We start from the raw sequence: 23,961 nt of genomic DNA on the forward strand, positions 1-23,961 counted from the left end.
AGGCTGGAGTGGGGTGAGGGTGCAGAGGGGACAAGCAGGGCTGTGCAGCTCCAGCTCTGCTGCCCAGCTCTGTGTGGTCCCCCGGGGTGCTCTGTGCCACTCAGGGGTCCCTGTATTGCAGAGGGGTGCCTGCTGTGCCACCAAGTGGGAGCCAGTGAGGCCAAAGGGAAGTTTCTAAGGTGCAGCCAGGTTTAATGAATTCCCAGGTAGCCTCAGATTGTGTTTGGTGGCACAGAAGAGGAGGGGGCAAACTTCCAGAGAGCTGATGTGGCAGCACATTTTCTAGTCCTAAATTAATCCCAGCAGCAGGACAGATCATGGAGCTCTGCAGGGCACAGGGCATGGCATTTTCCTGGCACAAGAGTCCCACTCTGTGACCTACCACGCTTGGGCAGCAGCCACAGCACTGATCCCAATGGCACCAGCATTTTTCCTGGATCCCACAACTGATGGACACCAGGAGGGTGCACGGGCTCAGCTGAGGCTCATAGGGCAGCCCTGGGGTGTCCCTAACCAGGGGGTGAGAGCCTCTCCCATCCTGGGCCATGCCCTGGGTGGGCAGCACAGGTGGGACATGCTCTGAGCCCTGGAGCTGGCACAGGGAAGGCCCAGGGCTCTTGAGAGGGTTGGTTCAGTGGCCCAACCTCGCCCTGGCACGTGGCATCCGACGTGCAGAGGCTTCTGCAGCCACGGCCAGCACCTGCCCACCCGGGCTCCCCAACCTGCTCCCTGCATGTCCTGTCTGGGACTGAGGGGGCTCGGTGCCCAGCCCAGGTGTTTAGAGCCCAGCCCAGGGATCTGGTGCCTGTCCTTAGGGCTTGGTGCCTGTCCCCAGGGGTAGGTGTCTGTCCTCAGGAGTGAATGACGTCCCCAGGGCTCAGTGACAACCCCAAGGATCGATGATTTTCCCGGGCTCTGTCTGTTCCTAAGGCTCGGTGCCCATCTCCTGGGGTCAGTGACATCCCCAGGGGTTGGTGACATCCCCAGGGCTTGGTGACATCCCCTGGGGTCATTGACATCCCCAGAGGACGGTGTCCTGCTCAGGGGTTGCAGCCAGCTCCCAGCTCGCAGCCCCGGTGCCGCGGGGTCTCTGCCCGGTGTCCCCGAGGGTCCCTGCCCGGTGTCCCCGAGGGTCCCCGCCCGGTGTTCCCGAGGGTCCCCGCTCGGTGCCGCCGGGGTCCCGGTGCGGCGGGGCGGCGCGGAGAGGCGGCGCGGGGCGGGACAAGGCGGCGGCCCCGCCTCCATCCCCCCGCCGCCCTCCCCGCCCGGTGGCAGCTCCGGGCACGGTTCGCGGGAGCAACTTGGCGGCTCGTCCCCGTGCTGCCTGTGCCCGGGCCAGCGCGGCCATGGCGGGCGGGCGGCCCCGCCGCCCCTAGAGCCGCCCGAGCTGCCGGAGCCACCGGAGCCACCGGAGCCACCAAGAGCCACCTGAGCTGCCGGGATGAGCGCTCTCGCCTTCGACGACGCGGCCCTGGAGGGGCTGGCACCGTCCCTCGGCCTCTCCGGGGCCAGCGACATCGACACGGCCCTGCTCAGCGACATCGACGGTGCGGACCGGCGGGGACGGGGCTCGGCACGTCCGGGGCTTGGGGCATGGCCGGGACCGGGCTGGGGTGGGGGTATAACGGGGGCTCGGTGCACGGCGGGGCTCTGGGCCCGGTGCAGTCCTGGGGCTCGGTGCGTGACCGGGACCGGGCTGTGGCGGGGCCGGGACCGGGCTGGGGGAAAGCCAGGCTCGGTGCTCGGCCGGGGGCTGGGCACGGTGCGGTACCGGCGCTTGGAGCGCGGTCGGGACATGGCTGGGGGTGTGAGCGGGGCTTGGGGCCCAGCCGGGACCGGGCTGGGGGTGTAACCAGGCTCGGTGCAAGGTCAGGACCGAGCTGGAGGTATAACCGGGGCTCGGTGCATGGCCGGTACCGGGCTGGGGGTGTAACCGGGGCTCGGTGAATGGGCGGGCGCTCTCGGTGCACGGCCGTGCCTGGGGGTCCAGGCTCGGTGCACGGTCAGGGAACTTGGTACCGGCGTTTGACCGGGACAGCGGGATCGGTGTATAACCAGGTCTCCGTGCATGGCCGGCGGACCGGGCTCGGTGGCGGGCCCGGCGTGGGGAGGGGGGGACACCGAGCCGCTGGAGCGCGGAGTCGGTGCAGAACCGCTCTGGCTCCGTTCCCGGGGGCCGCTCCATAGCGGGGGGCTCGGGCTGGGGGAACACGGGACACCGGGACCCCCGCGCTGGAGGTGCCGCTACCGGGACAGCCCCGAGGATCCCCCCCCGCTCCCGGTCACAGCATCGTGTCGCCGGTAGCCCCGCCCCCCGTGACGTCACCGGCGGGGTTACTCTCGGTCGTTCCCTCCAGGCCGCCGGGGCTCTCCCAACCCATCCGACCGGCGTGTGCTGAGATGGGGCGGCTCTGCCCCAGCCCCGGGGCTGCCACCCGCCAACACCCACCAACACCCAGCTCCCCGCCGGTCTGGGCTCCGTGAGATGGGCATGCTCCCGTTCCCGCAGGGAACCCGCTTCCCAAAGGGACGCATTCCTCAAGGGGACCCGCTTCTCGCCGCCATAGCACCACGTGTGCCGAGTTCAGTGTTTCCAAGGCTTTGGCAAAAAAAAATTAGGGATCCAAAAAAATTGGGGGTCTCAAAAAAATTGGGGGTCTCAAAAAAATTGGGGATCCCAGCTCTAGGCAAGCCCCGCACCCGCTTTGCCACGTGCTCCACCAGCTCTGCCGATCCACGCCATCCGGCAGAGCCGGTGGAACGCGCGGCAAGGCGGGCACGGGACTGCCAGCACCTGCCCCACTGCGGGGTCCGTGGTGGTCTCTCCTCCGAGATCTGGGGTGGAGATGGCATCCCAGGTCTGCAGGTTCGTCGCAGTGGCAGTCGGGGTGGATCAAAGCAGATCCAGGTGCCACCTGCTTTTCTTGGCGAGGTTTTGGCGTGGGCAGGGAAGGAGGAGCTGTGCCAGGGCTGAGTGGTGCCGTATGGGATGAGGTTTTCCCACTGTGGGGTTTTGCCACGCTCCTTTGTATCACAGCCAGCCGGGCCACCTCGTTCCTCACAGTTCCCCAAAGTGGGTTTGTCACCAGTCCCTGCTTGGCCACGGCTTGTCCCTCATCCCTGTACCAATTCTAGGGTGATGTGGGATGTGTGCCCACGGATGTGGGTGCCCTGAGCCTGCTGGGACCTGCCAGGACCCACAGACGAGTGGGTCTGCCCCACAGGTTCCCATGGTGCGGGTGGAGGTGGCCCTGGCGGGTGCCCATTGTCCTGCTGATGGCGTGGGTGGCAGCGGGTGCCACAGGACAGAAACACCTGGAAGGTGCCAGGAGGGTGGGACAGCCGTGCCCACCCCCAGGCTGGGCAACAGGGAGGGGGAGAGGACAGGAGGGAGCACCCCAGGAGGGAGCACCCCATCTCTGCAACCCCAGACTTTGCTCTGGACCACGAGGGAGTCTTGGGGGGGGAGGGGGGGTCTCTGAGTGGAAGGGGGGGCTGGGAGCCCCCAGAAGGACACCCACCTGCGCAGAGCAGGATGCCTAGTGCTGGGTGTTTTTTGGGGTGGAACAGCGCTGTGTGCAGCCCCGATGGTTGCGGGGTGACTCCTGGGCAATGAGCGCGGGGGGTCACACCGGGCTGGGGCCGGGGGGCGATGGGGGGCGGGCAGAGGGGTTAAGGGAGAGTGACCCTGAGTAACCGCGGGCGGCTTGCGGCGAGTGGCCGCCAGTAACCCGGTGCCGGGCTCACCTTGGGCGCCGGGGGCTGTCCGGGGGCGGCCGGCGGCGATTGGCGGAGTCGCATCACCCCATCGCCGGCCGCGCTCCAGCCCTGGCGCGGGCAGCGCGGGGAGGGCGCCGGGGAGGAGGCGAGAACATGGCTTTAAAATATCCCGGGGCCTCTTCGCTGCCGGGCACGGGGCTGAGAGGGGGCTGCGACCTCCTCCTGGGGATCCCTCCGCTCCCACCTCCATGGAGTGCACCTTTGAAGGTACCCCCGCCTCTCCATGCTTCTCCTCCTCCTCCTCCTCCTCCTCCTCGGCTGGCGGGGTCATCGCCGTGGTCCCTCTTGGAGGCTGCACCCCATGGGGAAGGCGGTGTCCGGGGGCTGTGTGTCTCGGTGGGGACATCCCGGGGGTGTGTGCCTGGGGGGTGCCCTGGGGGTATCCCGGACTGCGTGCAGGGAGGGGTGAGCCTGGGGGTACCGGGGTGTAGGATGTCCTGGGGTCTGTCCTGGCCAGGATCCCGGGACACTGTGGAGGTGTCACAGAGACCCCGATGTGTCTGTGCCGGTGCCGTTGATGGGACAGACCCCGCTGAGGCTGTTTGAGCCCTGTGCTTGCCCAGCTGCCCTCCTGAGGGCTCTTGTGATCAAACACACCTGGCGCTGGGGTCTGGCACATCCCGGGGGTGCCACCCCGCTGTTCCAGTCTGAGCACCCCCTCCCCTGATACAGGAGCTGATCTGGGGATTCTTGGGGTTCCCAGGACAGAATAAATGAATGAGCTGGCACAAGCCCCCCTCAACAGCAGAGACATGCTGAGATGTGCCCTGCCACTCCCAGACCCGGCTGAAAAACGCTGACTGCTGTTGGCCAAGCCCTGACACCCCCGTTTTGAGCACCGTGCCTCAGTTTCCCCAATGTCAGGATGAGTGGGAGGCTGAGAGGAACAGGGCACAGCAGATTCATGGGCTCACAGGGAATTTTGCCTCTGGATTATGGGGATCTGCCCCCTAAATGCTACACTGCAGGGAGGGCAGGACAGGACCAGCCCAAGCCCACCTTGGGAGGTGCGGGGCAGCAGCTGACGGCACGGGGGCTGTGTTTTACAGACATGCTGCAGCTGATCAACACGCCGGACAATGACTTCTCCGGGTTGTTCGACTCACCGTTCAGTGCCCCGGACAGCGCCGTGCCCCCGGGGCTTCCCTCCACGCCGGGCACCCTCAACACCTTCCTGGGTCCCAGCAAGCCGCCCCCCGCCGCCCCCACCGGCAGCGCCTACGCGGGGCCCCCCGGGATGGCCAGCTTCACCCCGCCGCCCCCGGCCCCGCTCCTGCCCGCGCCGTCCCTGGGTGTCAAGGAGGAGCCATCCGTGGTGCCCAGCAGCCAGCCCCAGCCCCAGCCCGGCGTCATGCTGGCCCCCAGCTTCGTCCCTGCGTCCCCCAGCCCGTTCACTCCCCAGCCCTTGGTGGGTTACCAGAACCAGCACAGCTTCTCAGGTGAGCATTTGGGGGTGCAGGGAGGGATTGGGGCTCCCAGGGTGAAGGTCTTGCTGGAGGGGGGATGTGTCCCTGCAGGATGGGGCTGTGCGGGGTGGGCTGGTGCCAAGGACTCTCTTAACGCTGTCCTCTGCTCCATGCCCAGCTGTGCAGCCTGGGAGTGCAGGGCAGACCCTGCCAAGCCCTCTGCCCGCCCCACAACCCAGCCAGCCCGTGACACTGCCCGCCCCCGTGCAGAACGTGGCACCCCAGCAGCTCCTGGCCCCCGCTGCCCCCACCACCCAGTCTGTGTCACCACAGATCCAGTCAGTGCCGGTAAGCCCAGGGCCAGGGGTGGGGGGTCCCGGTGCCTCCCACAGCCCCGCTGACCCCCACTGCCCCTCAGGTTCTCCTGCAGCCCCATTTCATCAAGGCTGACTCCCTGCTGCTGACGGCCGTCAAGACAGACGCCAGCAGCGCCAAGACTTCCACCATCGCCTCCCTGGCCACCAGCGCCAGCGGCTCTGCCACCCCGCTCCAGGTGCCGGTAGGTGCCACCGCCGCGAGCTGCAAGGTGGGGAGAAGCTTCACCCCATCACTGAGCCCGCCCTGCACCCTGCAGGCGCTGGTGAGCGGAGGGACCATCCTGGCCACGGTGCCGCTGGTGGTGGACGCGGAGAAGCTGCCCATCAACCGGCTGGCGCCCAGCGGGAAGCCGGCGCTGGTGCAGAGCCGCGGCGAGAAGCGCACGGCCCACAACGCCATCGAGAAGCGCTACCGCTCCTCCATCAACGACAAGATCGTGGAGCTCAAGGACCTGGTGGTGGGCACCGAGGCCAAGGTGGGGGCAGGGGTTGGTGGGGCAGGGCTGGGCAAAGTGGGGGCTTTGCGCAGAATTTGGGCTGAACTGTCCTGGCCCGCTGGCAGCTCAACAAGTCGGCGATCCTGAGGAAGGCTATCGAGTACATCCGCTTCCTGCAGCAGAGCCCCAGCAGCCAGCCCCAGCCCCAGCCCCAGCCCGGCGTCATGCTGGCCCCCAGCTTCGTCCCTGCGTCCCCCAGCCCGTTCACTCCCCAGCCCTTGGTGGGTTACCAGAACCAGCACAGCTTCTCAGGTGAGCATTTGGGGGTGCAGGGAGGGATTGGGGCTCCCAGGGTGAAGGTCTTGCTGGAGGGGGGATGTGTCCCTGCAGGATGGGGCTGTGCGGGGTGGGCTGGTGCCAAGGACTCTCTTAATGCTGTCCTCTGCTCCATGCCCAGCTGTGCAGCCTGGGAGTGCAGGGCAGACCCTGCCAAGCCCTCTGCCCGCCCCACAACCCAGCCAGCCCGTGACACTGCCCGCCCCCGTGCAGAACGTGGCACCCCAGCAGCTCCTGGCCCCCGCTGCCCCCACCACCCAGTCTGTGTCACCACAGATCCAGTCAGTGCCGGTAAGCCCAGGGCCAGGGGTGGGGGGTCCCGGTGCCTCCCACAGCCCCGCTGACCCCCACTGCCCCTCAGGTTCTCCTGCAGCCCCATTTCATCAAGGCTGACTCCCTGCTGCTGACGGCCGTCAAGACAGACGCCAGCAGCGCCAAGACTTCCACCATCGCCTCCCTGGCCACCAGCGCCAGCGGCTCTGCCACCCCGCTCCAGGTGCCGGTAGGTGCCACCGCCGCGAGCTGCAAGGTGGGGAGAAGCTTCACCCCATCACTGAGCCCGCCCTGCACCCTGCAGGCGCTGGTGAGCGGAGGGACCATCCTGGCCACGGTGCCGCTGGTGGTGGACGCGGAGAAGCTGCCCATCAACCGGCTGGCGCCCAGCGGGAAGCCGGCGCTGGTGCAGAGCCGCGGCGAGAAGCGCACGGCACACAACGCCATCGAGAAGCGCTACCGCTCCTCCATCAACGACAAGATCGTGGAGCTCAAGGACCTGGTGGTGGGCACCGAGGCCAAGGTGGGGGCAGGGGTTGGTGGGGCAGGGCTGGGCAAAGTGGGGGCTTTGCGCAGAATTTGGGCTGAACTGTCCTGGCCCGCTGGCAGCTCAACAAGTCGGCGATCCTGAGGAAGGCTATCGAGTACATCCGCTTCCTGCAGCAGAGCAACCAGAAGCTGAAGCAGGAGAACCTCGCCCTGAAGATGGCCATGCAGAAGAACCGTGAGTGGGGAGGGCAGCTCTTGGGGTGGGGGGCTCAGCTCCATGCCCCCAAGCAGCCATCAGCTTACTCTGCTTCCTGCAGAGCCTGTGAAGGACCTGGGGACGCACTGCAGCCGGGGGGCCAAGGCAGAGGCCCCCATGGAGGTGGTGAAGGCAGAGGTGATGGAGATGCTGACACCACCACCCTCAGACGTGGGCTCACCATCCCACAGCAGCCCACTCTCACTCAGCGGTGGCAGCAGCAACAGCAGCAGTGACTCAGAGCCCGACAGCCCCCTCTGTGCCCATGGCAAGGTGAGGGGGGCTGGGGGGATCTCCCTGCCCTGAGTGGGGCAGGGGATCTGCTGCTTCACGTAGGAGGTGCCAAGGGCAAAGTGTACCAGATGGGAAAAGAGCTGAGAGCCCTGGTCTTGTTCTCTGAGGCTGCTTCTCACGTGATTTGGGGCTGGGTGGAGTTTGTTCTGCCTTAAAATGTGCTCTGTGCCCCATGCCTATACCCTGATATCCGTGCCCCTGCACTCCAGCCTGTGCCTCTTCACCATGCCCTGTACCCATGCCCTATATCCCATTGCCTATATCCCATGTCTCTCCCCCATCACCACACCCTGTATTCCATGCCATGTGCCCCATGCTCTGGATGCCATGCCCTATATCCCATGCCCTATATCCCATGCCTGTGCCCACCACCCCATGTCCATGCCCGTGTCCCAGGCTCACAGTAGCTCTGCCCGTGCAGGTGAAGCAGGAGCACCCACCGCCCTCTCCCAGCAGCCAGGGAATGCTGGACCGCTCCCGCATGGCCCTCTGCGCCTTCGTCTTCCTCTGCCTCTCCTTCAACCCCCTGGCCTCCCTCCTCCGGGGTTCTGCCTCCCCGGCCCCCTTGGGGAGCCAGGACACCGCTGGTCCTGGCAGGAGCATCATGGCTGAGTCTGGCACTTTGGGTAAGCTCTGGTGTGGGGTGGGAGACAATTGGGATGGAGATTGTTGGGACGGGTGTGGGATGGAGGCTGTCAGGGTGGGCGTGAGCTAGAGGTTGTTGAGGTGAAGACCATCAAGGTGCAGCGTGTTGGGGTGGGTGTGTGGTAGGAGTTACCTGGCTCAAGGCTGTTTGGGTCGGCATGAGGTGAAGACTGTTGGGATGGGGGGCATCAGAGTGGTGACTGTCATAGTGGAGGTGATCATGGTAGACAGGGGGTGAAGGCCATCAGGATGGGGGTCTCGGGGTAGGTCTGAGATGGGAGATGGTTGGGGTGGACATGGGGCAGAAGCCATTGGGTGGATTCTGCTGGGATGGCCACAGAGTGAAGGCCACCAGAATGGATATCCTGGGGTGCGTGTGAGGCAGAGACCATTGGGGTGGAATCTGTTGGGGAGGACACAACTGGGTGGCGGCTCTTCGGTGGACATGGGATGAAGGCCACTGGATGGGCACCCTGGGGTGGGCACAGGGCAGCATTGGCGGGGTGTCACTGACCCCATCCCTGCACAGGGGACCCACGGGGGTGGACGCAGTGGCTGTGGCCCACACTGGCCTTCTGGGCACTGAACGTGGCGCTGGTGCTGGGCGCGGTGGTGCGGCTCTTCGTCTGCGGGGAGCCCGTCACTCGCCCCCACTCCGAGCCCTCCATCCTCTTCTGGCGGCACCGCCGGCAGGCCGACCTCGACCTCGACCGGGTACGTCCCACCGTGCACCGTGTCCCTGCCCCACCTGCCCTGTCCCCTCATCCTGCCCACACTGATTCTGTCTCTGGCGTGCAGGGAGACTTCGCGCAGGGGGCCCAGCACCTGCGGACGGCGCTCGGGGCGCTGGGGCGGCCGCTGCCGGCCTCCCACGGGGACCTGGCCTGCAGCCTGCTCTGGACGCTCCTGCGCCACCTGCTCCAGCGCCTCTGGGTGGGGCGCTGGCTGGCTGCCCGCGCCGGGGGGCTGCGCCCGGACCCCCCACCCCCTGCCCACGTCCGCCAGAGTGCCCGCGACGCTGCCATGGCTTATCACCGCCTGCACCAGCTGCACCTCGCCGGTACGGCCCCGCGCCATGGGGGCTGAGGGACCCTGTGCTCCGCGTGTCCCCACAACCCCCTGACCCCATGCCTGAGCCTCCTGTCCCCATTCTTATAGGGAAGCAGGCTGGGGGACATCTTCTGGCCATCAACCTGGCACTGAGCGCTGTCAACCTGGCTGAGTGTGCCGGTGACGCCATCTCCGTGGCAGCGCTGGCCGAGATCTACGTGGCGGCTGCCCTGCGGATCAAGGCCAGCCTGCACCGGTGCTTCCACTTCCTGGCGGTGAGTGTGGGGCACTGGGGTGTCCCCTGTGTCCCCTGGGACCGGGGTCTCAGGCCCTTCCTGACCCCCTGCTCTCCCCGCAGCGCCCCTTCCTCTGCAGCGCTCGGCGCGTGGCCCTGTCCCACGGCGGGGCCGTGCCCCCCGCCATGCAGTGGCTCTGCCACCCCTTGGGCCACCGCTTCTTTGTTGACGGGGACTGGGCAGTCAAGGGTGTCCCCAGGGAAACCATCTACAGCTCCGCCGGCAACCCAGGTGACCCCAAGCTCCCAAACCCCGCACCCCCGTTTTGGGGTGTGGTGTAGCTGCTGACCCCATCTCTGTGTCCCAGTGGACCCGCTGGCTCAGGTGACCCAGCTCTTCCGTGAGCACCTCCTGGAGAAGGCGCTGTGCTGCGTGGCCATGCCTGAGCCCGGCCGTCCCACTGCCCAGGGAGAGGGGTGAGTGCTGGGTGGGCACCTTCTCGCCCTGCCTGGTGTGGGGCCAGCCCCCTCACAGCCCCTTTCCACAGGCGGTTCTCTGATGCCCTCGAGTACCTCCAGCTGCTGAACGGCTGCTCGGATGTCAGTGGCACACCTGGCCCCACACCCTCCATCACCTCCGGCTTGGCGGCTGTCACAGGTGAGGCTGGCGTGTCCCCCATTGGGGTCACTTCATCGGGGGGGCCATGGGAGTGGAAACACCCTGCTCCTGTGTCCCTCCTACCCCTCAGGCACCGACCCCGTGTCCAAGTGGTGGGCGTCCTTCATTGGCATCGTTATCCACTGGCTGCAGGGAGATGAGGAGGGGGCTGAGCGCCTCTACCCACTGGTGGAGACCATGCCCCGGGCACTGCAGAGCTCTGAGTGAGTACTGGGGACACTGGGGACAGGGGTAGCACCTCATTGCATGTCTCCCGTCCCCTTTGGACTGACACAGCCACTCTGAACACACTTGAAGCACCTGGTGTGTGCTGAGGAAGGAAGTGACCATGCCCCCTCCACCTTGCAGGAAGCCCCTTCCCCGTGCTGCCCTGCACTCTTTCCGAGCTGTCCGTGCCTTGCTGAGCAAACAGGATGGGAGCCAGGCCACCCTGGGCCACTGTGAGAAGGCCAGCAGCTGCCTGAGGGAGAGTCTGGAGCTGGGCAGCCCCCCCAAGGGCACCATCGACAAGGTGAGCTGGGCTGGGGAGGGACGAGGTGGCCGCGAGCCCCCAGCCCTGGCGGGAGGTGCCCCCGACCCTCGCGGGGGTGCATTGTAGTTGCATTGCATGTGTCAGACTGGGAGTGCAATGCCCCTGCCATGCAGCCCGGCGGGGGTCCCGCGCAGCAGCGCCTGCCCGCAGCGACCTCCTCGGCACCCCCGTCCGTCTGTCCCACCCCCTGCTCACCCCTTTCCCCTTGTCCCTGCAGGCGGTCCAGCTCCTGCTCTGTGACCTGCTGCTGGTCACCCGCACCAACCTGTGGCAGCAGCAGATGGGGGCGAGCCAGCAGCGCAGCTGCCTCTACCAGGCATCCGCCCTGGAGCTCCGCGGCTTCCAGCAGGACCTGAGCAGCCTGCGGCGCCTGGCACAGACCCTGCGCCCCGCCATGCGCCGGGTGAGCCCCCCGCCTGTCACCTGCTGGCTCCCCTGGTGCCCTGCACCTGGCTGTGCTCACTGTCCCCCCCCAATCCAGGTGTTCCTGCACGAAGCCACTGCCAGGCTGATGGCCCGGGCCAGCCCCACGCGCACCCACCAGCTGCTGGACCGCAGCCTGCGGAGGAGAGGGGTGCAGGGCAGCAAGACAGGTGGGCACGGGGTGGGCACGGGGTGGGACACCTCACTGCTCACCTGCAGCACCCCAGCAGCCTTGGGTGGTGTGGGATATGGGGTAGGACAGGGTTGGGACACATCGCTGTGCAGCCACAGTACCCCAGCACGTTGGGTGGAGGGACATGGGGTGGGATACCTTTGTCACCACCTTGGAGGATGGGAAATGGGGTGGGGCACCCTGCTGCACACCTACAGCAGCCCCCACAGTGTTGGGTGTGGGAAACCCCATTCTGCACCCCACAGCAAGTTTGGATGATGAGATATGGGGTGAGACACAGGGTGGGACACCCCTTTCCCACCTGCAGCACTCCAGCCCCACAGCTGGTGGGTCATGGGGTGTCCCACCCCACCTGCAGCACCCCAAGAGCTGGGACACGTGAGCTCCCAGCCCCTCCATGGTGGTGGCACCAGCTCCAGGGTGGTGAACAACCCCATCCGCGATCCCTCTGAGATTTACTCCGTGATTTCCACGGGGCTGACCTCAGCTCTGTCCCCTGCAGCTGGCGAGCCAGAAAGCCACCCCACGCCACGGGAGCACGCCGAGGCGCTGCTGCTGGCCTGCTGCTACCTCCCGCCCAGCTTCCTGGCGGGCCCGGGCCAGCGCGTGGGGATGCTGGCCGAGGCCGCCCGCACGCTGGACAAGCTGGGCGACCGCCGGACGCTGCATGACTGCCAGCAGATGATCATCAAGCTGGGCAGCGGCACCACCGTCACGTCGGGATAGGTGGGGAAGGGGCCGCCAGCCCCCCTGCCACCCCCCGTGGGTGCGGAATGCGGGGCGGCGGGAGGCCGTGCCTCAGTTTCCCCGTGGGTGATGTTAGGCAGCGGTTTTGGGGGTGAAGGGGTGGGTGGGGAGGGGTCGGGTGATGCCTGGCGGGGGCGGGGTGGAGGTGGCAGCGTGGGGCAGCCACACGTGGGGTACCCTGGGTGGGCTCCAACCCCCCCGGGCCGTGTCCGTGTCCCCGGCCCGCGTGGGGGACGGGGCGTGGGGCCCTCTAGTGACACTGCCGCAGTACTGCAGGGCACCGGCACGCGCGGCAGCGACCCCCGGTGCCACCCGACCCCCCCCCAGTGCCACCCGCATCCCCCCGCTGTCACCTGCACCCCTCCGTGCACACCCCCTTGGGGGGTCTCTGCCCGGCCCCCCGGGGGTCCCACTGCTGCAGGACCCCTTGGCTTTGGGGCTCGCTTCTGCAGGTGTGGCCCCATGGCAGCGGGGAAGTGCCCCCTGCCCAGCCATGCCCTTGGTAGGCAAGAGGGGACCCCCACCCTACCCCCTCCTCCCCAGCGCTGATCCCCCCCCATTAAGAGCTGCCACCACCCCGGAGCACGGCCGGGCTCTGGGAGAAGGGCTGGCAGGGTGGCACGGGGCTCCTGGGGGGCTGGTGGGTGCCCCTGTGTCCTTGCTTCACCCCCTCTTGTACATAGACCCCCTCCCCTCGCCTCCCCCCACTCCCCTTTTCCCTTTTTAAACGGTATTTTCATAGTTGGAGAGTTTTGTACAGACAATTAAAGCTGATTATTTATACTGGTGTGTGCTGGATTGGAGGGGGACTGGCACCAAAAGCGGGGGGCAAGGGGCCCCCCACAGCTGTGGACACCTTGTCCCCACAGGGCTGCACGGGAGGGGGGACACGGGTGGCAGGGATGGGGACACTGGCTGCTGAGTGACCCAAACACCCCCTCTTTACCCCGTGGTGTCCCAGGGGTGCTGTCCCCACACCATCGAGACCCTTGGGGACAAAGGACCAGGCAGGGGCTGTCACAGCCCGGGGGGGACCCCAGCAGCCCCCCAAGGATAAAGAGAGGTCACGAGCAGGGCGCCACGTACTTCCAAAACAATCGTTGTATCTTTATTGACGCTCTGAATGCAATGACCTGTTTTTTTACTCTTAAGGAAAATAAACATCTTTTAGAAACAGCTTGTTACACACAATCTTCAGTGTGAAGCAATATACTAATAAGAACACTAGTCTTAACATTTACAGTCTTCATATATATTATATATATGTATATGTATACATATATATACACTATATAATGAGGCAATATATAATACACACGGTTTACCATTTTACAGTCATATGTACAAGATGTCACTAAAAATAGCCAGATTTCAGGCAACACTGCCAAGGACACGGGATTTTTTTTTTCTTCTTTAAATTAATTTATTATTATTATTATTATTATTATTTCTCCCTTTTAAAAATTTTTTTTTCTCACCTCCTCTTTTTGTTTTTCACTCCTGTGTCCGAGGCAGCTGCTGAAACAACAGACATTGTGTGGCCAGCAAACCTTGGGGTGGTTGGGATGGAGGGGACACAAGAGGTGGTGGGGACATGGGGCGCTGGCTCTGCAGGGGACATGGGTGGGACCAGGAGTGTGCCCCCCTTTGCAGGATGCTGCAGAGGTTGGGGGACAGCCAGTGGCTGTTTTTAGGATGAGATTTGGAGTTGGTTCACCCTGGGCTGCTTGCTACCTGTGTCAGGGTGACACAAAGATGGGCTGTGGAGCCTGGGGACGTGGGCAGGGGTCACTGAAGTGTTGGGCAGCCCCCCAGCTCCACTGAGGTGGCCAGAAAGCAAAAGCTGAGGGAGCTGAGCAAACCCAGGGCAGTGAGGGGTGAGCCAGGCCCATGTGGAGGGAGGAAGCAAATGCCTCCTCCTCCTCCTCCAGTTCAGCACGTAGAGCTGTGGGGTTCAGCACAAGCACAGGGAGCAAAGCCCCCACGGGAAGAGCCACAGAAGGGGTGCTGGTGAGGCCAAGCACAGGCAGGAGGGTGGGTTTTGGGGGGTCCTGGACAGCAGGACCAGGTGTCCCCACCCCAGCAGTGCCAGCGCCTCATGGAGTGAGAGGGTGGGGGTGCAATGAGTCAGGGTTTGGGGTCTGGGAGCGGGGCTGGGGCAGCCCGGTGGGTGCCCACCAGCCTGGCCAAGCACCCTTATCCCCCCAGCACCCTGGGAGTGGGCAAAGAGGAGATGGAAGAACAAAACAGAAAAAGCAGAGTGGTGTTTCAAACAGCAGGATTTATTTTGCCCTTTTTTTTTTTTTTTCCCGCATTTTTCTCATTTTTCTCTTTTTTTTTTTTTTTTTTGTCTTTTTTTGTCTTTTTTTAATCCTCTTCTTCGCTGAACTATATACAGACACCATGAGGTTTGCTGAAGGCAACATCTCAGATCAGATCAGTGTGATATTGAGAGCCGGGACCCACGGAGGGTCCGGCGGCCCCACAGTAAGACAACATCGCCGGGACCCCCCCTCGTACACGGACACCCCCCGCCCCCTGTGCAGCCATCGCGGGTGGGGGATCCCGATCCGTCCCCCGCGTATCCAGACCGGGTTTTACCGGGACCCGGCGGGAGGGAAAGCCCGGCGCTGGCTCCGCCCGCCCGGAGCGGGCTCGGGGGGTCCCGGGGCTCCCCGGTACGGCCCGGCCCGGCCCCGCTCGGCTCCAGGCGCTGCCTCCTCTGCCGGTCCCTCGCTGGCGGCGGGGCGGGTGCCCGCGGGCGCTACACCGGCTGCCTCTGCGGGGAGAACGGAGGAGTCAGCCCGGGGATCCCGCTGGAGGGAGGGGGGGGCCCGGGTTGTCCTCATCGCCCCCCACCCTCCTCCCTGCCAATAACCGGGGATCCACCCGGCACGCAGCGCTTTCAGAAAGGGTTCAACCATCATCCACCACCTCGTCTGTGCTCAGGGAAGGGGATAAGACCCCTCAGACCCGGATGGATGCCCCAGACCCAGTGGCTGGCACACCCGATACCCCCAGGGATGTGATGCCCACACAGAGCTGAGCATCCAGGATGGGCATCCCCAGGAATTTGGGGTCTGAAAGCAGGTCCTCCCACCACAGGGAGCTGCCGAGCATTGGGGGGTGCACAGGGTGCTCTGGCTTACCTTATGTTTGGGACATCTCAGAGAGAAGCTCTCCTCAGTTAATAAGCAGCCTGCGAGGAGAGGACAAGGACGTGTCAGGGGACAGCCTGCACTGCGTGGCAGCTGCCCCCGAGTGAGGGGAATGCAGTGTCCCCCCAGCCCCACGGCCACCCACCAGCCACAGCGTTTGTGTGAAGGGCTCAGCTGAGGCCAGACAAGCTTGTGACACCTGCCAGTGCCGCCAGCACAGTGGGCATCACCATCCTGGCAAGGCAGCGAGCCACAAAGCCCTGACCCTGGAGCAATGGGCCCCACACTGAGCTGGGTCAGAGTGCCCAGGACCCCGTGCCCCATCCCTGTGGCCGGGCTCACCTGTGTCGATGGCACATGCGTAGTGGTAGGTGTGGGGACACCCCTTCTGGCAGCAGCCCACAGTGGCTCCTGCTTGCTGGCAGCTCGAGCACTTCTGTACACGCACCCGGGAATTCGGAGCAGGGAAGGAGAGATGTGGAGAGACAGAGAGACCCTGTCAAAGCCCAGCACAGAAGAAGAGAACCACGACAGCCCCAGCAGCGAGGGCAACACGGGTGTCCCTGATCCTCTCCAGCCCCTCCTTGCCTCTCCCAGGCAACATCCTTCCTCCCGTGCCAGCGCACTGTGAACCACACCATGCCTGTCACCGGGCTGTCTGCAGCCAGGCACGAGGTTTCTACCTGCCATACCACCCTGCTGGATGACACCGAGCCCACAGCCATGCTCCATGGGCCAGGAGGGGAAGGGACATGACCTGGGTTGTGCCCTACCTGCTCCATCCCCAGCAGGGGCTGCAGGGATGGGAGCACCTGGCTCAGTGGTGAGGGCAGCAGCTTCCAGACAGCCATGAAATGAGCACACAGGCTTGGGAATACAGCCAGCCCTCAAACCTGGCAGTGGGGGGACTTGCTGGAAACCCCCTGCACAGCCTCTGATGGGAGGCTGCCCCCTTCCTCTCTCAGGCACTGAAAATCTACGTCACAGAATCCTAGAATGGTGTGGAAGGGACCTGTAAAAACTCATCTTATTCCAGCCTCCTCCCACAGGCAGGAATACTTTCCACTAGAACAGGTTGCTCCAAGCCCCATCCAGCCTTGAACACTTCCAGGAACGGGCCAGCCACAACTTCCCACTCCCTTCAGCAACCTCCCTATTTTGCTCACACCTTGCTCCAACCACTGTGGGAGAGGAGCAGGGCAGGGTCATGCCCTCCCTCCAGTTCCCTTCCCCTGCTGCCCATCACGGTGGCATCAAGCTGTGTTGTGCCCATTTTCATCTCCCACCCTGCGGCATCTGTCCTGCTCTGAGCCACCCCGTGCAACACACGACTGGGCCAGGGGATGTGACAACCCCAGGAGGGCCCGTCGCCTTCCTAAAACATAACCCGTAGGCTATTTCTGCGCCTAACAGGGAGAGTTCAGGCGCTATCAGAGACGCAGCAGCACAAATCTCGTAGGGACCCAGCAGCGCTCACGGTGCTGAGCACCTCCCCTGCTCTCCCAGGGCAGAACTATTAATTTCCATCCCGACCGGAGGCGCAGACACGGGAATGACGTTGGCTGAAGGAGGCCAGCGGAAGATGCCGCCTCGGGCGTGCGGCCGAGCTCTTACCAGGTCGGCAGCCGCCTTGACAGCCTCCTGCAGCCCATAGAGCTTCCCCGCCACCAGGAAAACCCCAGCGGTCCATACGGCACAGGCCTCGTGCAGCCAGTGCTCCTGCGTGTCGCCCGCCGGCTCCTGCGGCGGCGACTCGGCCTTGTGACATTCGTGCCGCCGGGGCTTTTCGGCCGCCTCCTCGCCCTCTGTCCTCTCGTCACAGCAGTAGCAGCTCTGCAGCCGACGGAACATGCCCCGCGGGCTGGAGCGCAGCGAGCTCTGCTTGGCCGCCTCGGCGGCCCCCTCCGGCCGCGCCGCCTTGCCGCCGCAGCCGCCCTCAGTCCCGCGGGGCGCCCGCTCGGCCGCGGCGGGCACGGCGGAGTCCTCGCCCGGCCCCTCCGCCCGCGCCTTCTCCTTCAGCCGCGATTTCTTCTTGGGCAGGCAGTCCTCGGGGTAGTAGGGCCCGCAGAGGTCCCCCAGGTCCTTGTAGTTGGCGGGGTTGCGGCAGAGGCAGCAGACCAGGCACGCGGCGCTCAGCGCCTTCGACACCACCGGCCCCATGTGCATGGTGGAGGAGGCGGGCAGGGCCGCCCGCGGCCGCGGCGCCGGCCCGGCCGGTCCCCGCTGCAGCCGCGCCTCGTCGCCGGGCGAGTTGACGACGGTGCAGGTGGTGGTGAAGTCTCCGCGCCGCTCCACGCGGACGTAGGGAGCGAAGGGCGGGGCGCGGCTGTCCGCCCGCAGCCGCTTGCAGGAGATGTACTTGAGCCGGATCTCGGGCTCGGCGGGGTGCAGCAGCGGGGCCTGCTGGGGCTGCCGCCGCCGCTTCCCGCGGCTCTTGCACCGCGCCGGCACCGCCTTGGCCTTGCCGTGGCCCAGACGCTTCCGCTGCCGCTTGGAGTAGCCGTTGTAGTTGGAGTGGTTGGCCCGCGGCTTCGGCCCCCGCGCCGGCCCGGCGGCGGAGCGTCCCTCAGGAGGGCCATCACTGCTCCCGGCCTCCTTCTCCTCAGTCTTTGGTTTCTTCTCCCGAGGCGCCTCCTCCGCACCACCCGGGCCGGCTACACGCTCCCGGGGTAGTGGTTGTGGCAGTGCAGGGCTCAGGGGCGCCTTGGCCATGCCCAGCGCTGCTGCTTTGCCCTTGCGGTTCCTCTTCTTGGGGAGGAGCCCCAGGTTCTTGGCCACCATGCTGGGGCTGGTCAGGGTCCCTGGTGTTGACCCACAAGCTTCCCCCTGGCAGCCGTCATGGGGCAGCTTCTTCCCAGCACCCGGCTTCCCCTTTGGTGCTCGGCCATTGGGGTTCCGGCAGAGCGGCTCAGCCACCGGCATCGTGGGCACCTTCTGTGCTGCCCCCAGCTTGGGCAGCCTCGCATCGCCCACTGCCACAGCCACCCCACTGTGCTTCACCACCCGCTCCCGCTCTGCCCCAGCCGGGCTCAGGGAGGAGCCGTAGGCAGCTACTGTGGCTGCCACTGCTGTGGCTGCTGGTTTGCAGGTGAACTTCTTCAGGTTGGGTGAGGTGATCTTCTGGACGATGGCCTCCAGCTTGAGGCCGCGGCCCTTGCGGGGAGGCAACACTTTGGTCTTGGTGGCCTCCTGGAAGGCCGCCCGGGAGGTGATCTTGATGCAGACATCAGGAGCCTCCTTTGGCAGGGGGGGCTTCGGGATGGCTTCGCCAGAGCTCTTGGGGGGCAGCTTGGCTTTCACCTTCTTGGCCACCGGCATTTTTTTGAAGAGGCTGGGGGGACCCTCTGGCTTCTCCTCCTTCACGCCACCGCTGTTGCTCCGCAGGACCAGGTTCCTCTTCTTGGTGGGGATGGGGGAGATGAAGGTGGACTTCCTCTTCAGTGAGTGCAGCGGCCGCTCTGACATCTTGCCCCCCACGCCCGGCCCTGCTTTGGGCAGCTTCATCCGGGCACCCACCTTGCCCTCCTTGTGGGGGCTTCCTGGCGCTGGCAGCTTGAAGGCAGGTGGGAGGTGGTTGTTAGATATGAGCTTTTTGGGCGCCTTGCAGTTCTTCAGCCGGACATCAGCTGCTCGCTTGCCCCTCTGCCGCTTGGTGTAGAAAACCTCCTGTGTCTTCGTGCGCGAGCGCAGGATCATCGACCGCTGGTCCCTCTCCCCGGCTTCCACCGCGTCCCCCTCCAGCGGTGTCGGCCCTGCCACCTCCTCCGCCGCCACCAAGCTGGGCACCAGGAGGGTGGCATCGCTGGCATTTTGGACCACCCTGGGGGCCGGCCGGCTGTTGCGCTTCCTGGTTTTGAAAGCCACCCGCTGCTTCACGCCGCAGCCGGGCTTCTTCCCCAGCTTCTCCTGGTGCGCGGGGGCCTTCAGTCCCTCCAGCGGGGCAGGGGCACGGGGCTCGGCCAGGGCGGTGAAGGAGCGGGTGCACATGCGTGCCGGCAGCCCCTCGGCTGGAAACCGGGGTGTTTGGCTCTGGGCGCTCTTGCTCGGTACCTCTGTCTGTCCGTCTGGCCCCAGGCAGGCGCCGGCCACGCTGCTGGCTGCTGGCAGCTCATCGAAGGGACTCAGCACGGTGCTGCCGGGGCCATCCCCCTCTGGCAGCCGGCAGTGGACCCTCTTGTTGCGGAGGCTCTTGCCCCGTGAGACAGGCTCCATCTTCCCCAGCACGTTTTCGGGCGTGAGTTGCTGCTTCACCATGACCGATGAGGCGGATTCAGCATCGGCCGCCTCCAGGTGGGATGTCTCCCCTCCACCGTTCTCCTCCTCAGGCTGGATGTGGGGCAGGGAGGATTTGAACCAGCTTTTCACCTTGGTCTCCGTGCCCACAGCAGGGCCCAGCAGGATGACAGACTGGCCAGAGAGGCGTGGGGTGGGAGCTGAGCTCTCCTTCTCCACTGTGCTGACGGTCTCCTCGGCAGACACAGGCACCTCGCTGGAGGACAGCACGGCTGGCATCTCCGGGGGCTTGGGTGATGAGGCATCGTACGTCACTGACTTCTGCTCTGAGCCAGCCAGCTCACAGAGTGAGGAGTACTCCTCTGCCTCCAGGTCTGACTCCTTCAGATCCGGCGAGGAGATGATGGGGATCTCACTAAAGTCTCCAGCTGAGCAGCAGTGCCGGGTGTCCTGCAGCCACCTCTCGCTGTCTGCCTTTGTTGCTTCATCGTAGGTCAGTGTCTCCTCCTCCTCCTCCATCACCTGCTGGCCAAAGTCCTGGACCGGCTCACTCTTGGCTGGCTGCTCTCCATCACACAGGTCCAAGCCGCAGGCGTTTTTTTTCTCCTTGCAGGAGCTCACCAATTTGCTGGGGAACAAGCCCTTGGGGAGGTCGGTGGCCTGGAGATCCTTCCACCGCAGGCAGGCCTCACCCAGGCTCTCCTCCGGCCACTCGAAATGCTCCATGGCATTCTCAGATGCCACCGAGTTGGCGGTGGTGTTTGAGTAGCAGCTGTAGCCGGTGGCTCCCGCGCTTGACGTCGCTGCTGGCATGCTGGGCTTGGAGTTGAAGGCCAGTGGGGCAGTGTCCTTCAGCACATCCTTGCTTTCGGTGGCTGTGAACTCCACCTGGGGACCCTCATACACCTCCTCACTAAAGTCCTTCCCTGTGCTGGCCCCTGAAGCTTTGTCCAGCTTGAGGGGCTCGGTGAGCGTGCTGGAGTCACCCTGGCTGGGCCAGGCACCTTTCACCATGGAGTCCAGGCTGGGCCGGTGGTTCTCCATCTGGAAGGGGGACTTGGTGGTCTCCTTGCCCAGCATGGGCAAGTTGGCCCAGGCTTTGTCTGCCTTCTCATTGATGGCATCCTGCAGGACAATGATCTCAGAAGCCAGCTCCTCCTGGGACAGGGCGCTGAGGAGCAGTCGGGGGCAGTCCCGTTCATTGCTCACATACTTGGTGAAGGTCTCCAGGGGCAGGGTGGCGTGGATACTCTGGAAGGAGTCATCTGATTTGGTGGACATGTCGTCTGGGGAGGTCACAGAGCAGGTGGACACTGACTCGGGCTTTGCCTTGGAGTTGCTGTTGACGCGGGCAGGGCTGCGGTTCTGGTTGCAGTACAGGAAACTCCTCTCCAGCTGGTCCTCTGACCCACTGAGATAGTCAGCGTCCTGTGTCTCAGCATGGACAGACTGGGGGGTGCTCAGCGGGTCAGACAGGGGGGTCCCCACCTGCTCTGCCGAGTAGGTGCTGCTCTCAGGACTGCAGTGCTGCCCCTTGAGCTGCTCGGGAGTCCTCGCTGGGGTCTTGATGCCCTTTTTCTGGGGCACAGCCGCTTTGGAGAGCAGCAGCTGCTGGACAGTGTTGGAGATGTTCTCCACCTGGGAGGTGAGAGCCGTCAGGCTCTGCAGGCTCAGGTCTGACAGCAGGTTTTCGGGCAGCTTCTCCTTCTGCATGTTTTTGCAGTTCCCAGATTGAGTGTCGGGGCTCGTCCCGTCAGTGGGAGAAGGGTTCAGCAGCGGCATGAAATGGCTGTGGTCAGCAATGCCGGCCGGGAAGGCACCAGCACTCAGGGGCTGCTGGCTGTATTGGAAGTTCTCCAGGTTGGGCATCAGAGGGGAGGGAGTGGAGCTGTAGGACGGGGACCTGCCGACGGAGCGAGCCGGCGAGTGGCTGGCGCTGGGGCTGAAGGTCTGGTAGTACTGCTCCGGCGTCCGGACGGGCGGCGCATCGCCCTGGCAGTAGGTCTGGCCTGGCTGGTTGTAATGTTGGTACTTGGCCAGGTTTTGGTAGTGGAGGGTCTCTGAGGCGTGATGCCGCCCTTGCATGGGCTGCGGGGGCTGCGGGGGCTGTGGTGGCTGTGGGGGCTGTGGTGGTGGCGGCTGGGGGGGCTGTGGTGGCGGCTGTGGGGGCTGCTCGTAGCCAATGCGGTTGGGCTGGTAGCCGTGCAGGTTGGGCACACGGGGGCCAGGGGCCAGGCTGGCAGCGCTACCCAGGGGCCGCTCCAGCGGCGGCTGCCCCGAGGGCGCCGTGCAGCTCTTGTAGGAGTGTGCCGGCTGGCTGCCCCCCGGCACCGAGGAGTAGGTGGAGGAGGCAGGGAAGGACTGGGAGTGCTGCCCGAAGTGAGGGCTCTGTGAGAAGGGCATGGGTGAGGAGACATCGTTGGGCAGTTTCTGCCGCTGCAGCTTGGGGTAGGGGAGTGCGGGCGGCTGCTGCTGCTGCTGTTGCTGCTGCTGCTGCTGCGGCTGCTGCTGGAAGTGAGTCCGGAAGGGCAGCGAGGTCGCTGCCGGCTCATGGTACGGCCGCCCACCCGCCAACGCCACTGTCTTCTTCATCAGGTTGTCCTCATACTTGGCCACGCCGCCGGGCAGTGCCTGTGGCTGGCCTCCCCACGCCTGCAGGCTCTCGTCCCCGGAATACCGGGCCGGATAAGGGCTGTTCTCCTGCACGGTGTAATTGGAAAAGGCCGGCCTGCCCTGCAGCTGCTGCCCCGCTAATTGCTTGTTTCCCCGGTGGTATTTCTCCACGGCGCTGTTCTCATAGCCCGCGTACGGCAGCTGCTGCTGACTGTAGTACTCCTTCGCCACCAGCCTCTGCCGCTCGCAGTTCGGCCCTGCCTGACTTTGATGCCTGTAATTCTCCAGGCGTGATGTATCTTGTGAAGTCGGCTGGTAGCTCTGCTGGTTGCCATGGAAACCACACCTTTCTCGAAAGGACTGCATGGCGCGGGCTCGTTATCTGCGAAGAGAGAGAGGCGAGAATTCAAATGAAGCGTCGCCACCACGGTGGCCGGGGTCCGAGAGGGCCAGTGTCACCTGCACCATGGGGACATCATCACTGCCTCGCCTCACCTCAGCTGCTGGGCATTGCCCCACTGGGCATCGCCTCACAGCCACCCTGGAACACAGCACGTGATGCTGCATCACCTCGCATTGCCCTGCATTGTCTGGCATCACCCAATGGTGCACTGAATTGCCTGCATGGCCTTGCATTGCTCTCCAACACCACACCTTGTGTTTCACCTCCCTGAATCTTGTTATCTTGCATCACCCCAAATTGCATTGCCCTGAGTTGCCCTGCATTGCATCGCCTCACACTGCCTACCTTGCTTCATGTTGCCTTGCCTTTCATCACCCTGATTTGCATCGCCCTGCATCACATTGCTTTGCCTCATCCTGCATCGCATCACTTTCCATTTTGACTCCCTGCATTGTGTTGCCTTGCATTGCATCGCCCTGAACTGCATTGCCCTGCATTGCCTCCTCCTTCCTCACCTCACATCACCCTGCATCACATCACCTCGCATTTCATCCCCCTGCATTGTGCTGCCCTGCATTGCATTGGCTTGCATTGCCCTGCATCTCATTGCCCTGCATGGCATCCCACTGCCCTGCATCCCATCCGGGTGCATTGCACCGCCCCGGATGGCAGCAGCTGGCTCTGTGTCACCTCGCATCACTCTGCATCGTGCCGTGTCGCCCTGCATCACATTGCCTGGCGCTGCATCCCCACCTGCAGCATCCTGCATCCTCCTCTATCCTCTGTCTCTGTATTGCAGCACGGTGCCCATGGCCAGGAGGCTGCTGGGGTCTGGTTGCCTCCTCCCAGCCTGCAGTGGGCTCAGCCACCCTCCTGCCCTGCTGCTGACGCTGCCCATCCCTGCTGCCCACCCCTCCCTGCCTGCTCACCTGGTGCAGTGACCCCCCACACAGTGTCGGGGTCCCTCTGCTTTGTATTTCACACATCCACCACCCCTCACATCCGCAAATCACTCCCGCCCTTCTCACACGCCTCCCCAGGGATGCCGAGATCCTGCGAGCGCCTCTGCACACCCCTCTTATCGCCATTCTTTTTAATTATTGGGCTAATTACTGAAAGCAGCAGCGCGAAGGGCCAGAACCGCAGGCTCTGCTGCAAAAAAAGTCATTTCAACTTGCTGGCTCTGCCCGTCTCTGCCGGCTGCTGCCTCCCGCAGCCCCCCCGGCCCCAGCGATCCCCCTGCCCCGGCGCGATGCCATCTGGAAGCTGTCTGCTCCCGCCAGCAGCCGTCATTACTGAGCGCCTCGCCACCGTCGTCATTAAAGCTCCCCATTTCCTCAGCCCGCTTGCTCTGGGAGCAGGGACACACCTGGGGCACTGGTTTGATCTCTCAAGGCAGTCA

The 23,961-nt window shown here is 64.8% G+C and overlaps 2 protein-coding genes across 4 annotated transcripts in view; one reads left to right on the forward strand and one right to left on the reverse strand.

The window, feature by feature from the left end:
* The first annotated feature begins 1,258 nt into the window (after positions 1–1,258).
* SREBF1 (sterol regulatory element binding transcription factor 1) lies at positions 1,259–12,935 on the forward strand. 2 transcript variants are annotated; one of them, XM_041462218.1, is made up of 19 exons: positions 1,259–1,547; positions 4,830–5,219; positions 5,365–5,534; positions 5,605–5,745; positions 5,821–6,039; positions 7,219–7,333; positions 7,416–7,627; positions 8,070–8,274; positions 8,823–9,007; positions 9,092–9,353; positions 9,452–9,618; positions 9,702–9,870; positions 9,947–10,055; positions 10,127–10,236; positions 10,328–10,460; positions 10,606–10,768; positions 11,007–11,192; positions 11,271–11,382; positions 11,908–12,935. In XM_041462218.1, the coding sequence occupies exons 1-19, from the start codon at positions 1,442–1,444 to the stop codon at positions 12,129–12,131; spliced, it is 3,378 nt and encodes a 1,125-aa protein (XP_041318152.1). In that variant the 5' UTR covers positions 1,259–1,441; the 3' UTR covers positions 12,132–12,935. The 2 variants fall into 2 exon arrangements, with proteins under 2 accessions (XP_041318152.1, XP_041318151.1); XM_041462217.1 differs by lacking the exons at positions 5,365–5,534; positions 5,605–5,745; positions 5,821–6,039 and adding exons at positions 6,185–6,312; positions 6,458–6,627; positions 6,698–7,132 and having other exon boundaries at positions 4,830–5,097.
* A 303-nt stretch (positions 12,936–13,238) lies between these two features.
* The window catches only part of RAI1 (retinoic acid induced 1), a 74,122-nt gene continuing 63,399 nt past the window's right edge, over positions 13,239–23,961 (reverse strand). For both annotated transcript variants that reach the window (XM_041462215.1, XM_041462214.1), the window contains 4 exons: positions 16,925–22,538; positions 15,653–15,746; positions 15,302–15,351; positions 13,239–14,931 (listed from right to left, as the gene is read on the reverse strand). In XM_041462215.1, coding sequence (XP_041318149.1) covers positions 14,917–14,931; positions 15,302–15,351; positions 15,653–15,746; positions 16,925–22,522 — 5,757 coding nt within the window. In that variant the 5' untranslated portion in view covers positions 22,523–22,538 and the 3' untranslated portion in view covers positions 13,239–14,916. The remainder of the gene's footprint in view (positions 14,932–15,301; positions 15,352–15,652; positions 15,747–16,924; positions 22,539–23,961) is intronic.

This window comes from Pyrgilauda ruficollis, unplaced genomic scaffold (genome assembly GCF_017590135.1).
Source record: "Pyrgilauda ruficollis isolate IOZ18807 unplaced genomic scaffold, ASM1759013v1 scaffold16, whole genome shotgun sequence".
Classification (NCBI taxonomy): domain Eukaryota; kingdom Metazoa; phylum Chordata; class Aves; order Passeriformes; family Passeridae; genus Pyrgilauda; species Pyrgilauda ruficollis.